This window comes from Leuciscus leuciscus (genome assembly GCF_965113295.1).
Source record: "Leuciscus leuciscus genome assembly, chromosome: 7".
NCBI lineage: Eukaryota > Metazoa > Chordata > Actinopteri > Cypriniformes > Leuciscidae > Leuciscus > Leuciscus leuciscus.
The window spans coordinates 6,373,447-6,394,232 of NC_138731.1; the positions used below are offsets into that span (position 1 = coordinate 6,373,447).

Consider the following 20,786-nt stretch of genomic DNA (forward strand, 5'->3'; position numbering starts at 1 on the left):
ACACACATTTTATAACACTTAATTTAAGCAATTACAAAGCATTCTGAGATATAGAAATCCCAGCCCTGTTTCAATTATATATAAGTTTGTCTAAATTCAAAGAAACAAATTCATGAAACTCAAAACAATAAAAAAATTCAGATTACTTACAATGTGTCAGTTTTGTGAACTCAGAAGAAAAATGAAGTTCTAAATACATATAAAAGATAACTAATTTGTTTAATTTAAATTTACCCTTCTCAAACCAATTCATTATTTTTAGCATTAGGGTTTACAGTGAATGTTTTTTGCATTTACTGTTGTAGAATCTGAACTTTAAGGGTTAAAGGGTTTATAGACTTGATAAACCTGTTTTGCACACGTCACTCAAACACAGAACCAGGAAGCAGGAAGAGTTCGAGAAAGAGACTAAAGTGCAGTTGAGCTGTTGTGTGTTTGTGTCTCAGTATTCATGCAGTAAAATGGCAGAGGCCAGATTTTCTCAGGATGAGTTCCTGTGTCCAGTGTGTCTGGATCTCCTGAAGGATCCAGTGGCCATTCCCTGTGGACACAGTTACTGTAAGATCTGTATTACAGGCTGCTGGGATCAGGAGGATCAGATGAGAGTCTACAGCTGCCCTCAGTGCAGACAGACCTTCAGGCCAAGACCTGCTTTAGCCAAAAACACCATGCTGGCTGAAGTGGTGGAGAAACTGAAGAAGACTAAACTTCCTGCTGACTGTTACGCTGGAGCTGGAGATGTGCAGTGTGACGTCTGTACTGGAAGAAAACACAAAGCCGTCAAGTCCTGTCTGGTGTGTCTGAACTCTTACTGTCAAAGTCACCTTGAACAACATGAGAGTTGGTTTAAAGGAAAGAGACACAATTTGACTGATGCCACTGGACGACTGCAGGAGATGATCTGCCAAACACATGATAAACTCCTTGAGGTTTTCTGTCGCACTGACCAGAAGTTTATATGTGTGCTGTGTTTGATGGAAGAACATAAAAACCACGACACTGTATCAGCTGCAGCACAGAGGACAGAGAAACAGGTATGAAACTACACACTGATGAAATAATGTTGACACTGTTTATAATGGCACCATATGATCAGGAAACATCATTCACACTGCAGACGTCACAGAAGTGAACAGAAGCTGCAAGTGGACTTTCATATTTTTATATTATCTTAACAGAAAATATGGTGAAAATCGTAATCATTTATCAACACAAACTTTTTTTAAACTCTTCACATGATGATATAGTGACAGTATAAAGTGCCATCTGTGTTATTGGTTTGTGCTGCAGAAGCAGCTAAAGGAGACGCAGAGGTCGTTCCAGCAGAGGATCCAGCAGAGAGAGAAAGATCTTCAGCAGCTGAGAGAGGCTGTAGAGTCTCATAAGGTGAGTCTGGAGAAGAAGAGAAGTTTGAGAAGTCTCAGTCAGGACTCACTGAAGCTCACTGTGTGATTGTGATGTGTGTCCTAACAGCGCTCTGCACACACAGCAGTGGAGGTCAGTGAGAGGATCTTCACTGAGCTCATCCGCTCCATTGAGAGAAGCCGCTCTGAGGCGACACTGCGGATCAGAGATCAGGAAAAGACTGCAGTGAGTCGAGCTGAAGAACGACTGGAGCGACTGGAGCAGGAGATCAATGATCTGAGGAGGAGAGACGCTGAGCTGGAGCAACTTTCACACACACAGGATCACATACATTTCCTGCAGGTAACAGAGATCGAGAAGAACAGGACCATGTATTTTTAGTTATTTAAAGATGCGTTACTAATATGCGCCTATAGGCGGGTCCACAACGCGCGAACACTTTGTCCCGTAGATGGTTTGCTTGCCTACTTTAACCTTGCATTAAAGATCCGTTTTTCCACTTGCAAATAGCAACTGGCTTTTAAAGGAAATGGGAGATGAGACTCTGATTGGTTTATTGCACGTTATGCCCAAAACACACCCATTACTCATTAAGAGAATAGGGACGACCCTTTTAGACCATGCGCCGGGAGCGCCGACCATTTTTCCCGTCGTTAAATTATCAAAAGTGGATTCGGACACGCTGTAAGTGCTCTTGCGCCGTGCGCTTTAGACCATGAGCTTAGATCATTAAAATAGGGCCCATAATGTTAAATGATGACAGAGTTGATCAAACGATAAAAGCTTGATCATCAAGGTATTCTTTTTGTAACGGACCTTTAAGAAATTTAATAGCTTCTCCCACTCTACAAATCAATGCTCTAACTGCAGAAATGAAAGTGATTATTTTTTGAGGATGGTAAAAAGTAGCAGTGCACCGGTGATGACTTGAGCTCATCAGTCCACAGTAACCAGGGTCTGAAATAGCACTATTGTGGCACTGACCACACAAGACATACAGTAGTGGCCAAAAGTGATGTGTGGAGGTTTTTTTAAAAGTTTTTTAATGAATTATATTATTATTATTATGAATTATAATATTGATTAAACCATCAAATTATGAGGATTTTTTAAAATATTTATATATTTTTAAAATATTTTAAAATATGAGGGAAGATCAAAACACTAAACTTAGTGAAGGTATTTCTCTGACAAAATTATTTCAAGTCAATTCATCTTTATTTGTTATAGTGCTTTTTACAATACAGATTGTTTCAAAGCAGCTTTATATTGATTATAGGAAAATAATGCAACAAAGTTAGTTTTGGCTGTACAGCAGATCTAGAAGACAATAGTGTCATTGTCCAGCTTAAGTGAGTTCAGTGTTGACTCATTTCCATTGTAAAAATCATTAGTTATCTATTTAGTTCATTTATCTATACAGCCGCTCTGGAGAAAACAGTGATGTCATCGGCCAGCTCAGTTCAGTTCTCAGACAACGGTGTCAGTGCAGGCAGATCAATAATATTGATGAATATTAAGTGACAAAAAAGGCAAACTACAGCTACAGGTTTAGAAAAACTAAAATGCTCACAGGAGAAAAAAAATCATACATTGACTTCAACATAGTCAGTTGTTAATATTTCATCATCCTCTCTTGTTTTTTCATGTGTTCATAATTTCTTTGTATGACAGCCTGGCTAACAATTACGTCTGTACAATTTGGCATGTTTCATTGTGTAACAAATAAACCCTTGACTTCAAGCACAATATGCTTACAAAATCTTTAACACGTTTTAATACTATTTACTATTTATTAAAAGTTATATTACCCTAAATCCAAGCATTTATTTATATTTATATTTATATTCAAGTATTGTTTCGTACTTCACGTTTCATAGTAAATTAAATTAACAAAGACAAAAATATCACATATTAATGCCTTTTCATCACACAAATATAAATTTAGCAAAGTTTTCCCTTTAATTCTGTGAATAAAACAAAGGCTTTAATGACATTCCCATTAAAGAATGTAATTTAACTTTTTAGAGTCCAATTTACATGATATAATACAGCTAAGATAGAGATTGATGCATTTGATCAGGATAATAATATGATTATTTAAAGTATTTAATATGAGATGTTGGTTTATTACTGACCTCTCGATTTTATGAATGACTTTCGAGTTTTCTGGAATTTAAAAAAAATTTATTTGGTTTATTCTGCCAATTTATTTTTTAAATATATAATTTCAAAACACACTAAATTTGGATTTATTTCTATATAAATCGCAGTATTTCTAATAAAATCATGTATTTCTCAAGCTAATATTGAGCTTAAATTGATTTCCTAGAAAGTTCACATATAGTGTAAATGACAAACGCTAGAACTTGTGTCTCTAATGTCACATAATGAATATGAGAAGAATGAAGCTGATGCTGTGAAAGTGCTGGATTGAGGAGAGTTACTAAAGATCAACAAGAGCCGCACAAATCTGACAGTAGAGCAGGTTATTGATGAAGTGTGGAGGTGATGAGCTTTGATTTCTGTTTTCTCTAGAGTTTCCAGTCTCTCTCAGCTCCTCCTGAATCTACAGACGTAAATGACAATCTCTTCAGTTCTCTCTCCTCTTTTGATGGCGTGAGAGAATCTGTCCGTCAGCTGAGAGACAAACTGGAGGATTTCTGCAAAGAGGAGCTGAAGAAGATCTCTGACAGAGGTAAAGTCCTGGAGATTCTGCTCTCAGAAATGATCCTCCATCATCTCAGATCATGTAGAAGATCCTATTAGAAATGTCTTTGGAACGGATGCAGGGATCATTTTCTCTTGACATGATAATCACACTCTTCATGTCTGTTGATTTCCACAGGCACTTTCTCCAACATTGTTCCCAGGACCAGGAACGACTTCCTACAATGTAAGTCACTGAGAAAACCAGCAGAAAAACTCACTGAGTGTGTTCATGTTCTTCCTGGAGAAGTGAAAGAAAACATGACAGAAGAGTTTTAGAGTTGATCATGTAAATGATGATTTGCTCAGGATATCTGGTAAACTGCACTGAGACACTGATGATATATTGAACATGAAGAGTTCAGATACATTAAAAGATCAGACAGATTCATAATTCCTGATTCTGATGTGTTTTATCTCCATCAGATTCCCATCAGCTCAATCTGGATCTGAACACAGTGAATAAATACCTCCGTCTGTCTGAGAGGAACAGAGTGATTACTAACACTCACCCAGATATTCAGTCGTATCCTGATCATCCAGACAGATTTGATGGATATTATCAGGTGTTGTGTAGAGAGAGTGTGTGTGGACGCTGTTACTGGGAGATTGAGTGGAGTGGTGGATGTGTGTGTATATCAGTGTCATATAAGAGCATCAGCAGGAAGGGTAATGAGTGTTGGTTTGGACGTAATGATCAGTCTTGGAGTTTGATCTGCTCTTCTGACAGTTACTCATTCTGGCACAATAACATAGAGACTGAACTCCCTGTAAAGCCCATCAGCAGTAGAGCAGGAGTGTGTGTGGATCACAGTAGAACAGGAGTGTGTGTGGATCACAGTAGAATAGGAGTGTATGTGGATCCCAGTGCAGGAACTCTGTCCTTCTACAGCGTCTCTGACACGATGAGCCTCATCCACACAGTCCAGACCACATTCACTCAACCGCTCTATCCTGGGTTTAATGTTTATAGTGGATCATCAGTGAAACTGTGTTGATGAATCAGGATAGACTGTAGAGAGATTCTACCCATAATGCTTTGAGCTGCATGATAAATCATAAACACTGAGATGTTATAGAGTCTCTTACTTTCTCTTTTTTACATTAATACTACAGCTGAGCTTCTGTCAGTGAAATAACATGTTCAGATTATGGTTGAGTAAGTGCTGAGCTTGAAGATGATATAATATTCCCTGCTAAACTCAATAAACATATTTTCTCATTATTTCTTATGTGTGCCTTGTGTATGTGTGTATGTGTATATATGTGAATATGTGTGTATATGTGTGTATATGTGTATGTGTGTGTATGTGTGTGTATATGTGTGTATATGTGTGTATATGTGTGTATATGTGAATATGTGTGTATATGTGTGTATATGTGAATATGTGTGTATATGTGAATATGTGTGTATATGTGTGTATATGTGAATATGTGTGTATATGTGTATGTGTGTGTATGTGTGTGCACCCCCCCCTATGGCACTTTAAAAACGTTCCCTTTGCGCAGGTCTCCACCTCTGACCACGGTGTACAATACTCTGATCTCATATTTGGTTGAAGTCTGGCGGCGATGGGGTATCTGGTGACGGGAGCAGGGAAGAATGGCCTGGAAGCTTCTAGCTAGAACCCTACACGGCAGCGGCATGGGGTATATGGTCGCTAGCAGCTTGGATTGAGTGGATGCTGCTTTCGGCAGCCCCCCGTGCGACTGAGCAGCCCTATTTAGGGGCCACACTGCTCACCCTATTTGGGAAGGGCCTAGAAAAGGTGGCCTAAAAATTGCCCACTCTACAATCTCCTGGGTAGGTTACCGCGCCTACTGGGAATTCCAACTTGCGGTCGAAATAAGAAAATAATTCCTTTTAAATTGGCAACATGGAATGTCAGGACTCTCCTGGATAATGAGGGTAACAGACCTCATAGGAGGACTGCACTGATCTCTGAGGAACTGAAGCGCTATAATGTGGATATCGCTGCCCTTAGTGAGACAAGGCTGCTGGGTGAAGGCTCGCTGAAAGAAGAGAGAGGAGGGTACACCTTCTTCTGGAGAGGCTATCCCCCTGGTAATAAGCATCAGCACGGTGTGGGAATGGCAATCAAGAACAGTCTCCTGCCCTGTCTCACTGAAACACCCATCGGAGTAAGTGAGAGGTTGATGACCCTCCGTATCCCCCTAGCAAAAGCACGCTATGCTACTCTACTAAGTGCATACGCGCCCACATTACCATCAGATGACAGTGTGAAGGATGGATTCTATCAGCTATTAGATGACACCCTTCAGCGTATCCCTAGGAATGATAAGATATTCCTTCTGGGTGATTTTAATGCTAGGGTGGGAAGAAACAATGATTTATGGCGTGGAGAAATGGGTAGACACGGTGTTGGGCAGGTGAATGCAAATGGTCTCAGGCTGCTAACACTCTGCGCAGAGCATGACCTCACTATTACCAACACATTGTTTCAGCAGAAAACCAAATATAAAACATCTTGGATGCATCCACGATCTAAACACTGGCATCTGATTGACTATGTCATAGCAAGACGTGCTGACATTAGTGATGTTCTGTTGACCCGGGCCATGAGAGGTGCAGAGTGCTGGACAGATCACCGCTTGATTATTACCAAGCTCCATTTCAAAGTGCGCCCCCCACAGCGTCTCAGGAAATCCACCAAAAAGCAACTGAATTGTGCTATGCTAAAGTCAGCTTCACCAAGGAATATGTTCCGCCGTTCAATAGGTATGAGGTCATCAGAGTGCGAGTCTATTCTGTGTTCTGATTACACCATAGATCAGAAATGGGCATCCATTGCCTCAATGTTACATGAAACTGCAGTCGATTCTATAGGCTATAAAACCAGAAAACATCAGGACTGGTTTGATGAGAACTCTAATGCCATCATGTCCATGCTGGAAACTAAGCGCAGAGCATACAGGGCTATCATCAGCTGCCCTGCATCCACCATCCTTCGGCAGCAATGGCAAACAGCACGCAAGGAGGTACAGACAACTTTACGTACTCTACAGAATTCATGGTGGGTGAACAAGGCTCAAGAAATTCAATCATATGCTGATAGAAACGATATGTATAACTTCTACAACTCTTTAAAAGTCATATATGGACCTAGGAATTGTTCTATTACACCTTTAAAAGCAGCAGATGGACTAACAATTTTGAAAGACAGGAAACAGATCTTGGCAAGGTGGGCTGAATATTTTGAAGTTCTCCTTAACCATCAGTCACCAATTGATCATTCCATCTTGGAGGAGCTACCAAATCGACCAACTATACAAGCCCTTGATCATCTTCCAACATTTCAAGAGGTGCTAGCAGCGATCAACTCCCTCAGAGATAATAAGTCCCCTGGCAATGATGGCATCCCATCGGAGCTCCTTAAACAGGGTGGCTACCTGTGTACCAGGATGATTCATCAATATATCCTGCAGGTCTGGGAACAGGAGTGTGTCCCTCAACAATGGAGAAATGCAAACATTGTCACTTTATATAAAAACAAGGGTGACAAATCTATTTGTAGCAACAGTCGAGGTATATCGCTACTAGCAGTCGCAGGTAAGGTCCTGGCAAAAATCATGCTACGTAGGCTGGTAGAAAACCTAACTGAACATTTGTTGCCAGAGTCACAGTGTGGCTTCAGAAAGAATCGGAGTACTGTGGACATGATTTTCACAGTGAGACAGCTCCAAGAAAAATGCCGTGAACAACATCAGGACCTCTTCATGGCATTTGTCGATCTCTCCAAAGCTTTTGACACTGTGAATCGAGAGCTGCTCTGGGACATCTTAATAAAATTTGGCTGTCCAAAAAAGTTTTGTAACATCCTGTCACAGTTCCATGAAGGGATGGTAGCTCGTGTGACCACAGGTGGTCAGGAGTCAGAGCCTTTTGGAGTATGCACTGGGGTAAGACAAGGATGTGTGCTGGCACCGGTACTTTTTAATATCTACCTCCTTTGTGTCACAAAGCTTCTGTGTGATAAGCTTGAAAGCAGTATTGGGATCACTGTTGACTTCAGGTTGGATGGAAATCTCTTTAATATTCGAAGGTTCCAGGCCGCCACTAAGATCTCAGTAATGCGAGTCCTTGAGTTGCAGTATGCTGACGACTGCGTGTTCGTGGCACATACCCCTGAAGACCTGCAAATTATCCTTGCTGCTGCTGTGAAGACCTATAGCAGATTGGGCTTGACAGTTAATACCACCAAAACTGAAGTGATATGCCAATGGAGGCTCAGCCCTCCACCTACCATGCCTGTTTTTACCATAGAACAACAACCACTTACAATAGTGCCATCCTTTAAGTATCTAGGCAGCATTGTATCAGAGGACTGCAATCTCGATCACGAAATAAATAATCGGATAAGGCAAGCTTCTGCAGCCTTTGGCAAACTTCGACGCAAGGTCTTTCAAAATAAACACCTTCAATTGGGCACTAAAGTTACCATCTACAAAGCTGTGTGCATCACCATTCTTCTTTACAGCTGTGAAGCCTGGGTCATATACAGCCATCACCTAAGGTTGCTGGAGCGTTTCCATATAAGGTGCTTGCAGCGAATCTTGGGGATCACATGCTATGACCATGTACCACATTCTGAAGTGCTTGCTAGAACAAACTGCAAGAGTATGGAGGCAACAGTCACTGAACATCAACTACGCTGGCTTGGGCATGTTATTAGGATGCCTCAAGATCGTCTTCCACGACAAATCCTTTATGGTCAGCTGCATCAGGGCCGCCGTTCTGCAGGGGGTCAGAAAAAGCGGTACAAAGACCAACTAAAAACATCTCTAGGAAAGTGTCAAATTAATCCATCATGCCTTGAAGAATTCGCAGCAAACCGTACCACCTGGAAGCAGCTCTGCCACACAGGAATAGTGCAGCTGGAATCGGAGAGGAATATAAGGAAACAACAAAAAAGACTACGGAGACATGCAACCATGTCTGCCTCTACAAACTCAGACTTTACATGCCCAATATGTAATAAAATTTGTGGATCAAGGATTGGCCTCTTCAGTCATAAAAGAGTACACCGCAAATGAAGTGGAATGTCATCATCGGATACGATGGACTACCAAGAGAGAGAGAGAGATATGTGTGTATATGTGTATATATGTGAATATGTGTGTATATGTGTATGTGTGTGTATATGTGTATGTGTGTGTATATGTATATGTATTGTTTTATGGTGCACAATTTTTAAACACCTTTTATTATACCTTTTATATATAATTTTGATTATTATCAGGTTAATAAGGTTAAAGTCAAATCTGTCCTAAATCATAAGCATTTGAATTTTCACACTTACAGTAAATAGGTCACAGAAGACTTCTCCGTGTTCAGTTCAGATCAATCTCTGAGACTTTTGGCAGGTGAACTACAGGTTAAATAGTTTACATACAAAGTACTAATATATAAAAAGAAAAGAAAGTCAAAGACAAATCGTTTACAAGCTTTGTCTGCAGGAAATGATGATAGCAAGAGCATCGAACTAGAGGCCGTTCCTGAGAGTCAGCGTCTGCCTTGATCTCCTCATGTCAGCCTTGTGTTCACAATCTGAGTTCTTGAGGTCTAATAAAACCGGTTTATATAATCCCCTATAAGAACCTGCCAGTTCAGGGTGCATTATCTGCTTCTTCGAGAGAGAGAGAGAGAGAGGCGGTATTAACATTAAGTGACATGGCATCTGACGCACAGAAGCCAATGGCACATGTCACTATGCGCATTGGCACATCCGGTCTTCATTGGCATGTGCCATTGGATAGTGACATGTGCCACTGACACTTGCTGAGTCCCAATTCGCATACTATCCGTCCTAAATAGTATGCGAAACTAGAATTAGTACGTCCCAAATCGTAGTATGTTGAAATGAGTATTCCAAAGATACCCGGATGGTCTACTATTTCCGGTTAGAATTCGAAGTGCAGATCAATGCACACTCTAACGGCTAATATTGCCCACAACCCATTGCGTGCGGGAGGGAGGAGCTTTGTGGTGATGGTGGTGATGTAGACATGGCAGTCGGATGCAGCAGCGGAGATGCGCCCTCAGTTTTTAAGTGTAAGAATTCCAATGTTTAACCCTAATTAAAGTTATATTTTGTCGTCTCGTAATATTAATGGGTTTATGTTGTGCCAAAAAAAGTACCGTGTTTATCTTGTAGGGTCCGATGAAGATACTGAGCGCCTCATTGCAGGCTACAAAACAATAAATAAAAAGGCTGTAGTACAGTGTCATGCAAGTGTCTTTTTTATGTATTTCTTTTGATGTTTCTGTCTGACTTATTTGTAGTAATACTGTGGCTGTACAAATGTTAACTTTATCAGTCCAACCAAAGAAACATGGTTACTACACTTTTACTATAGTAAAAGCATGGTTCATTTTCATCGGGGTATTTTTAAGTATTATACATAACTTAAGTATAAGATTAAGTATAAAATACGTTAAACAATAGTTACACTATAAACTTTGAATATTTTAACTCAGAAAATAAGTAGCTTTCGTTACAGACATTTGCACATGAACGTCAGAACCAGCCGCCTCACAAACGACCTGCGTTTGGTTGATCTACGACGACGCCCTGCTTCACTCCTCAATTTGGTAAAACACATTGCAAATGTATTGTGGAAAAAAAGATGGGAATAGTAAATACAATTATATTGAATATATAAGAATGAATGAAATGTTAAATGTTTTGTTAACAGTCGCGGTGTGCGTAACTAGGCAACCACGTACGTTGCATGACGTCATCGAAGTATGTTCCAGAACGTGCATACTCTTTTGCTACACACTCAAAAGTATGTACTTTTTCATCACAAAAACAGCACATACTTTTAGGTCGTAGTATAAGTAGGCGAATTGGGACTCAGCCACTGTGTCGCGGAACAGGTTTCCGTGTTGTGACACCTCGTGGGTCCGTGTACTTGGCGGCCAACGGATTTTCGTTTTGAAAGGAAAAAAACAAAAACGAAAAACGGCCGGTTTCCCAATTACCATTAGTAAATAGGAAAACGAAAAACGGAAAACAACCCATTATTCGTTTTTTTGTTTTGATATTAAAAAACGGAAAACGAAAAACAAAATCGTTATCCGATTGTCCTTGATGTGTTTATAGATGGAAATCGGAAATCAAAATACGTATGTATAAAGTCGTAATCCTTAATTCTGCATTGGTATTTTTTCGTGACCCGGAAGCGATCCTAAGTAGTAAGCAGTTGTCATAGATACACATATGCTAGATGTTGCCTTGGCTACGGCAGTTCATTGGAACGAATGCATATATATATAATGTTATTTATATATATATATATATATATATATATATATATATATATATATATATATATATATATATATATATATAGCCTATATATATAAATGAGAAAAACTTGGCCACTAAATATTTAATATTAAATTATTTTAATGATCACAATTAAAGTTTTAATTTTATTAAATTGAACAAGTAAACGTTGCATTCATATTCTGGGCTCATCTGATTTTTTTGTACATAGCATAGCCTACTTTGTTATGATTTTAGTATCATAATGATTAATAAATGCACGCACAATTATCCGTGAACTTGATTTGAACAAATGCCTTTCAACTTGTGTGTGCAAAATTCAGAATTAAATGAATGTGCAGCAGTTTGTACAAATAGAGAGTCTGTAGGCCTATTATACTGTTGTAGCCATTAAATAAGCGCTTTTAGTTTCATATTTGTTCAAATATTATAATGTAATTTTTTTCCCATTTATGCTTGCAGTGAACAGCACGAGTAAGATGCGCAATATATCGAGAGACATCCCAGCAAACACAGAACGTTCCCCTAACGTTCCCGTTTGGTTCCCATTTGGTTATTTTTTTGGGAACCAAACAAGAACGTTCTGGGAACGTTCCCTGTAGGTTATTTTTAGGATTAAATTTATAACCTAAAGAGAACGTTCTGGGAACATTCCCTGTAGGTTATTTTTAGGATCTATTTTTATAACTTTAAGGGAACGTTCCCAGAACGTTCCCTGTAGGTTATTTTTAGGTTTAATTTTATAACCTAAAGAGAACGTTCTGGGAACGTTCCCTGTAGGTTATTTTTAGGTTCTATCTGCATAACTTTAAGAGAACGTTCCCAGAACGTTCCCTGTAGGTTATTTTTAGGTTTAATTTTATAACCTAAAGAGAACGTTCTGGGAACGTTCCCTGCAGGTTATTTTTAAGTTCTATTTTTATAACTTTTTATAACCTCCAAATCCGAGACCATGGTCCTCAGTCGGAAAAGGGTGGTTTGCCCACGCAGGTTGGTTCAGTTCCTGCCTCAAGTGGAGGAGTTTAAGTATCTTGGGGTCTTGTTCGCGAGTGAGGGAAGGATGGAACGGGAGATTGACAGACGGATCGTTGCAGCTTCTGCAGTAATGCGGTCGATGTACCGGTCTGTCATGGTGACGTCCAACCAAGTTTTATAACTTTAAGGGAACGTTCCCTGTAGGTTATTTTTAGGTTTAATTTATAACCTAAAGAGAACATTCCCTGTAAGTTATTTTTAGGTTCTATTTTTCTTAAACCAATTGAATGGTTTGCAATGTTTTGTGCTTTAACACCATTTATCAAATGCTTAATTACATGACCATTATCAGGCAGTAGATAATGCCTAAGTAATCAATAACTTTGCTCATTGGTAGGCAGTCTTTTTTAGTTAATTATTATTAGGTTTTATTTTTATAACCTAAAGAGAACGTTCTGGGAACGTTCTCTGCAGGTTATTATTTTAATATCACTTAACAGGCAGATTACCAACTGACAACGTCGTCAGTACGGTCCCCTAAGGTTATAAGATAACCAACAACGTTCAGATCTATTCGCAATAACTTTTTATTAATGATATTTTAAATTATGTTATACATTTTAATTCTATATGTTTATTTAAATGCTGCGTGACTTTGAAGTGTTTTAATGCGCATGCGCGGAATCAAACACTGGAGCGCGCACGTGCGCTCCTCAGCAGATGGAAACCAGAAACGTCATCAACAACTGACAAACAACAAAACTCCCGTCTGTCGCTGTTGGTTTCACTGCTTTCAGGTAAGTTTAGTCAACAAAATCTCACAAATAATACACACAAACGTCCCTGACACATTTCTTACGTGTAATTGACACGCTTCTGTTGAATATTTACTTTAAAGAAATGGTTTTGTGTCTTTGAAAAAGTCCGTTAGCATCTAAGCTAACCGGTTTCAGAAGAGAACGTTAGGCCTAAGTTACGTTAAGTTAAGGTCTTATTTATGAAAGTTTGGGTTTTTAAACACATATTTAGTGTAGATAACAGTTTTTTATAGTTTTGCTGGTAATTTGTCAATGGGTGATTGGAAGTAAGCTAATTTATTTAACCTAAAAGAATGCACTGTATTGTTAACTTAATCAGTGACGTCACTTACCAATATTGCTAAAATGTGATTTCAGAATAGCGAGAGAGAAAAAAAAATCCTCTACAACAAGGGGTGAGTTATTGTTTAATCATGATAATAATTCCATATGCATTTATTTTACAATATATTATCTTAAGATTTTTATATATTTATCTTTTCTGCATTTCCCCTCTGTTCTAGCTTGGTTCCTTTTATTAAACCAATCCCATGTAATATTGTTGGCTCTGTGACAAATAGCATGTTATGTTCCTAGATCATCATGCTGTGATGGCCTGCTGCACCCCCGTCCAAGACAATCTCCACAGCTATGAACCATATGACTAGTAAGCAAAACCACCTCAAACATACAGTGCACTGCTGTTCAAAGGTTTGGGGTCTGTAAGATTTATGCTTTTGAAATAAGTCTCACATTTTAAAATCATTAACCCCAGGGTTTTTCAGTGAGATTGTCCTTGAGAAGCCTGTAGGCTAAATAATCAGCTAAATAATAGGCGACTAATACAATATTATAATGGTCATAGTTATAATAATAATTCATTTAACTATTATGATAACATGATATCCTGATCATTAGTATATTTTATTTTATTTCTTTAGGTCTGTTTTGAATTATGTTGGCCAATGAGACTGACACCATACTGTCCAACTCAAAGGTATTTATGTATTTGTATGTTTTTTTTTATTGATCAATACTGAAATTCTTTGTACTTTTAAATGCTGAATGTGGTTCAGGGGGTCGACAACTTTAGGCAGTTATTTTTCACAGATATCTTGGGCAGCTGTGGCTCATACTCTTAGCCTTTAAAAATGTTTGAATTGATATCCCCAATGCAATATCAGGGGGTAAATATATCATTAGAGTTCTTAAAGTTATGGCTTTGCTCTTGTTACCAGATGAGATATAATCCCTATTGTTTGGCCCTGTGATTCTTCAGGACAAGACCTTGATGCCATCCATAGTCAGTAGATGAAGAAGGTGAGTTTAGCCCATCTTGTCAAAATGCCCATCTTGGCGAGTTTCCTCGTAAACAGTCTTGTGTGTTTTAAACAGAAAGAAAACAGATGCGTGTCATTTATATTAGGTCTGCGCATTCGTCTTAAAGGGACAGTAGCCTAACGTACCCGCAGCTGTTTGTGTCGCCAATGGTGATCAAACATCAAAAGAGAAAATGACTTGTAGCTTTAGCAAAGATACATTTAATTAATTTATAGTTATTTTATTTTTACAGTGAAGACTTATTTTACATTTTGATAATTCAATTTCTGTACCTGATGTTTTCAGATTTAACTGAAAAACATAATGCACTGCTTATTTCAACTGTATTTTTCTTCTATTGTATTTATCTATACTTGTTATCTATTGTAATTTTCTATGCAGGTTCACTCCTCTACAAAATCCCCCCAATAGGGGTTATGCGGAGCGCCCAGCGGTCGAACCGGAAAGAGGTCTAAGCATTTCTGCTTTTCACTTCTGTACACATCTGCAGCGGTAGGTGATCTCGGTTTACTGTTCATTTTCGCTTATTACACTAAAATTCTTATTTCTGTTTTAATTAAAATGTCACGAATGCTAAAATATCAGTAAAGGGAACATCCGAACAGCAGTTTTTGTTGTGTGCCGATCTGCTCTATGTCGGGGAAAATGAGTAGTACAGAAGTACAAATGGGTTCTGTACTCATAAAGTGACATCAACATTCGCGTCAGCAGTAGCATTCGCCATCAGGCAAATGTTATTTAAATAAACTCCTGATTTTACTTACAAACTTTCCAATGCCTGGTTTAATGAGTACAGAACCTATTTGTACTACTGTAGAAGTTTGGTGCCATTCTGGGCATTATTAGTGGGGTAATTTACGAGATACAAACCTGGAGCCGCGCATGCACTAAACCATACGGCTGATATCTCTAAATAAACTCTAAATTTTTCAATATTGTGCAGCCCTAATATTGAGCATATCTTAAAGTGAACTTGGAATGATAATTTGTGATACCAGATGAGATGTATGATAGATAGATTTTGAACTGTAATATATATATTTTTTTTTTTTCAGGTTTTCTGGGATCCCAGCGGAAGGCATCAAGGCATCAGATGTTGGCCTGGACAGATGTTCCTGTAAACTACACCAACCTTTGCTTTTGCATGGATGGCTGATTATTACCATGTTCTGTGAGGGCATTATTATAGCAAAACTGAGCACCTGTGACAGTGGAATTTGTAGGTGTAAAGTCACAGATAAAAAAAAAAAATTGATAGTAGTTTCAAACTTTTTTTCTCTTTCTCTCTCATAAACAACACAGCAGTTACAGGTTTTCAAATTCTTCATTGGAGGTGAGACTTATACGTTATATGTAGAGCGAATTCGCAGGTCAGAGTTCACTAGACTTGAATATTATTTTCTCTGTTTTTTATTTGACTTCAGAGTTGAAAGTGGGCTTAAAGGGTACATAGGCTTAATGGATATCCTTACCCTAAAACATTCCTTTTTTGATTTGTAGTCTGAAATAATAAATAGTGCAATATAAATAAATGCAATGTAGTGTTTTCAAATATATACATTTTTCTATACACATTGATGCTGAAATATCTGAATAAATACACGATACCAGCAGTGCTCGTGCTCTCATATCTCCTACAGCTTGTGACACACAATCCCACCTCACTCTTTTCATTTGCTCCGGATGAATTTTAATGCCATTACAGGGCTTGAATTTTGGCATGGGATTGTGTGTACATGTAACGCGTTGTCTTTTTATTTTCTTGTTAAATTTGCAGATGGTTTTGGGAGTTTAAATGTTTTGAGCGGAGTGAAGATTGGCACATTCATGTATATTGTATATAAATGAAGACTTTTTCAATTTTGTTCTAAGTTATAGGCTACAGTTTGCAAAAAGATAGTTTTAATTAAAATGTTTGTGCAGTTTTATTTATTGAAATATTTTCATGTTTGAAATATTAAATGTAAATTACTGTTCCTGAATACATTTTGCTAACGCTGTTTTTGATGACTTATTTTAGGTTGATAATTAAACAATGAATCAACAAAAACATGGATTGTGTGCTGATTTATTTATTTAATACAAACTGATTGATTTACTTATTAATGATAGTTTCTGTAAATTCAATTTATTGTAATAATATATTCATAGGATTTTAAGTGTTTGAACAATAAACAATGTAGATTATGTTGTTTGTAGACCTATAATTTGTGTACAGGCATATCAGGATGTGTAGACGTTAGGAGAACCTTCCGGGAACGTTCCGAGAACCTTCCGGGAACGTTCCGAGAACCTTCCGGGAACGTTCCGAGAACCTATAGGGAACGTTCCCCTAACCTATAGGGAACGTTCTATTAACGTAAAGAAAACTTTCCTGGCTAACCAATAGGGAACGTTCTTGGGAACGTTCCGGGAACGTTCTGGGAACCAAAAACTAACGTTCCCAGAACGTAAAATTGTTAGCTGGGATGGAGCGGGTCAGACATGATTTTGACCACTTCATTAAGTTTTGTTTTGTAGAAAGCCGTTCTTTAAAGTGTATTTCGTTTTGTATAAATTGTATCTTAATTTTAATAAATTTTTCATCAACATAATTGCCTGGATTGAATAAATAAGAAGGAAATATAACAGCCAATATAATCATGGAGGCGCTCGCGCGGTCACTTGCATTGCACGTTAACTGGAGCTCATCTCATCCTAACTTAATGAAACTCAGTGTATGCCTCACACAGACATGAGAAATACATCAAATACACAAAGCTTGAAATGTCTTAAAAACTAAATAATTCAAAACGAAAAGAAAAAGGCTATTCTCTGATTATGTAATCCATGATGTGCATTTCTCTCTATATGCACGTTCACTACGAATATGGCGATCGTCAACTTCATCTTTGCAGTCGACACTGTCAGAAAACACTAGTTTATTAATAAAAATCAATGCATGCGTCACCGGATTTACAAATGCACATCTTGCTTGTTGCACGCACACATAATTATGTCGAAATAACGAGATATTATGTTGAAATAACATTATTATTAATAATACATCTTTTAGAATATTTGATTGAATGCTGAATGTTGCGCTTGTTCAATTTAATAAAATTAAAACTTTAATTGTGATCATTAAAATATACGCATTCGTTCCAATGAACTGCCGTAGCCAAGGCGACATCTAGCATACAACCGCTCATAGGTGTATCTATGACAACTGCTTACTACTTAGGATCGCTTCCGGGTCACGAAAAAATACCAATGCAGAATTAAGGATTACGACTTTATACATACGTATTTTGATTTCCGATTTCCATCTATAAACACATCAAGGACAATCGGATAACGATTTTGTTTTTCGTTTTCCGTTTTTTAATATCAAAACAAAAAACGAATAATGGGTTGTTTTCCGTTTTTCGTTTTCCTATTTACTAATGGTAATTGGGAAACCGGCCGTTTTTCGTTTTTGTTTTTTTCCTTTCAAAACGAAAATCCGTTGGCCGCCAAGTACACGGACCCTCGTGACTGACAGATGAGCTGAGCAGCTATACTGACGTAATTGTGAAACAAAAGCCTATATCTAGCATATTTTAAAAATAAATAAATGTCAATTAAACGTTTTAAAGTCAGTAATTTATTTTCGCAAACAAGTCAGTTTGTGACACATCAGTAGCCTATCTAAGAGGAATATCAGCCACTGAATGTATGTAATGCCAATGTTGTTGATCACGCAAACTGCCCATCCTATGAAACACAAGGAATAATTCAGAAGTAACTAATAGTGCATTAACAGTCACATCCGTTACTGTAACATTTATTTTTGCTTGATGCTCCATGCTCGCCAGTAGGTGTCAGTAAGTCCACACTGGCTAGCACAAAATAACCTAAAACTTGCGACAGTTGAGGAACATCTGGTTAAAAAAAAAATATATATATAATCATAATCAGAGTCTGATATCGATATAAATAACCTACAGATAATGATACTGTCGGTATCATTATACCACAATACTTTTGGTCAAACATGAACGGTAAGTCAGTCGGTTTCTTCGTCGATACTGAGGATGAGTAACTTTAGTCAATGTAATGTAAGCCATCGAGATAAAAATTCCCAAAAATGAAATACCCTTAAATATAAATAACTTAGAATGATGTAGATTCCATTGATTATTATATTATGTATAATATGCATGCCATGCAGTGGTATAGCCTGCTATTGTTATGGTTTAGAAGGAGAGAACCCAATCGCAGACATCTCTAGGGTTTATTACAGAAAAAACAGGGAAAACAAAACCCACGAGGGGGCAAAACAAGACAGGATTGACAAACAAGACTAGACTAAGACTGACAGAAAACTGAACAATAAACTAACAGCTAAGACAGGATCAAAACACTTCACAAGACTTCTCAACAGGTTACTCACAAATGAATCTTCACATAAAGATTGGCAATGAACCGGCACAGGACAGCAAACACAAGGGGATTAAATAGGGAGAAACTAATGAGGGAAACAGGTGACGGCGATGATACAATAATGATAACAAGATGAGATAACAAGGGGGCGGGGTTACATGACGAGACAACGCAAGCACATGGCCAAACAAATGGCCATGTGCTGCACATAAAACATGGGTCTGTCATGATCCTGCCTCAAAACAAGAAAGATCTAGGACATGAAGGCAGAACCATGACAGAACCCTCCCCCCAAGGAGCGGCTTCCAGACGCTCCCTAGAGGGAACATGAAACTCGGGACAAGACCGACTGAGACATAGACACAAACCAACAATACATGACAAAAACTAATAAAGGCAGACAGGAATACACAATGACAGGATTGGGGTGACATAATAAAAATAAAAAACAAGGAAGAGGAGGCGGAGACAACACAGAGTTCATGGGGGAATGTCCAGGGTGGGTGGGTGGGACTGTGGTCTTGGGTGGACAGGACGATGGCTGAGGGCGAGGGGTCCGGGCAGACTTGGATGGGGACACACGAGGAAAAGTCTTAGGGGAAACAGTCCGGGGTGAAGTGGTGACAGAGGGAACAGCTACAGCCGGCAGCGGAGCGAAGACAATGGGTGAGGCAGGTGGTAAGGGAGTGGAGAAAGAAGTAGACTGTGATGCTGGGACAGGGCTGGACACATCAGCTGGGACAGGGCTGGACACACCAGCTGGGACAGGCATCTCCAGAATCTTGGCTAGACTGGACAGATACTCGGACAAGGCTCTTGCAGCGATGACATTTGGCATCTCGTGGCTCGCCGAAACCGACCGCAAAACAGCCTTAGCAGCTGAATCGGCCGCTGCTCGCTCTGCAGCCCTCATGACTGCAGACTCTGGAACAGCGCTTGCCGAGGCTGGCTCTGGAACAGCGCTTGCCGAGGCGGGCTCAGGAACAGCGCTTGCCGTGGCGGGCTCAGGAACAGCGCTTGCCGTGGCGGGCTCAGGAACAGCGCTTGCCGTGGCGGGCTCAGGAACAGCGCTTGCCGTGGCGGGCTCAGGAACAGCGCTTGCCGTGGCGGGCTCAGGAACAGCGCTTGCCGTGGCGGGCTCAGGAACAGCGCTTGCCGTGGCGGGCTCAGGAACAGCGCTTGCCGTGGCGGGCTCAGGAACAGCGCTTGCCGTGGCGGGCTCAGGAACAGCGCCTGGGACAGCGCTTGCAGTAGCGGGCTCTGGAACAGCGCTTGCAGTAGCGGGCCCTGGAACAGCCTGAGATGAAGAACGAGAGGCTCCCTTTCTCCTCTTCTTTCTCCTTGGCCGCGGAGCTGATGCCATGGACGGACTGGTGACAGGAGAGGGAGGTGAAGCTGGAACCGTTACAGGAACTGGGGAGCTCAGCGCAGGCGAGGAGGACTCCGGGCAGGAAGACTCTGATGCTGACTCCCACGACGGGTGCCTTCCACGCTTACCATGAAGACTGATGGACGTGGAAGGTGTCTCAGGAGTCGCGGCAGGGCTGGGTTGGTCCCCATGTGTAGCAACGGCTAGCAGGCGACCCTCAGGGATCACAGGAAGTGAAGCAGGAGAAGACCTTGTAGAACCCTCTCGATCACCTCTACTGCGGCCTCCACGGATCCCGCGAAACACGACCAACCGGGTCCCTTCAAAAGGTTGTCGCTTGGCAGGAAAGGACATACTGTCTGCTGGGTTCAATATTGGCTGGTTCATTCTGTTATGGTTTAGAAGGAGAGAACCCAATCGCAGACCATTTGCAGACATCTCTAGGGTTTATTACAGAAAAAACAGGGAAAACAAAACCCACGAGGGGGCAAAACAAGACAGGATTGACAAACA

The 20,786-nt window shown here is 39.6% G+C and overlaps 1 protein-coding gene and 1 long non-coding RNA gene across 6 annotated transcripts; both read left to right on the forward strand.

Annotated features, from left to right (window-relative positions):
- The first annotated feature begins 394 nt into the window (after positions 1–394).
- Positions 395–5,299, forward strand: LOC309503365 (tripartite motif-containing protein 16-like). 2 transcript variants are annotated; one of them, XM_082176166.1, is made up of 6 exons: positions 395–1,034; positions 1,291–1,386; positions 1,474–1,707; positions 3,904–4,063; positions 4,214–4,261; positions 4,501–5,299. In XM_082176166.1, exons 1-6 carry the CDS (start codon positions 462–464, stop codon positions 5,070–5,072), a joined length of 1,683 nt encoding a protein of 560 aa, XP_082032292.1. In that variant the 5' UTR covers positions 395–461; the 3' UTR covers positions 5,073–5,299. The 2 variants fall into 2 exon arrangements, with proteins under 2 accessions (XP_082032292.1, XP_082032293.1); XM_082176167.1 differs by lacking the exons at positions 1,291–1,386; positions 1,474–1,707.
- Positions 5,300–12,067: 6,768 nt separating this feature from the next.
- On the forward strand, positions 12,068–16,904 carry LOC309503504. 4 transcript variants are annotated; one of them, XR_014207666.1, is made up of 8 exons: positions 12,068–12,108; positions 12,567–13,575; positions 13,757–13,826; positions 14,101–14,156; positions 14,398–14,479; positions 14,882–14,992; positions 15,556–16,782; positions 16,822–16,904. It is a non-coding gene; the product is annotated as an uncharacterized lncRNA (long non-coding RNA). The 4 variants fall into 4 exon arrangements; XR_014207667.1 differs by lacking the exon at positions 12,068–12,108 and having other exon boundaries at positions 12,425–13,159; positions 13,538–13,575; positions 16,822–16,898; XR_014207669.1 differs by lacking the exon at positions 12,068–12,108 and having other exon boundaries at positions 12,563–12,577; positions 12,788–13,575; positions 16,822–16,902.
- Positions 16,905–20,786: the final 3,882 nt, after the last annotated feature.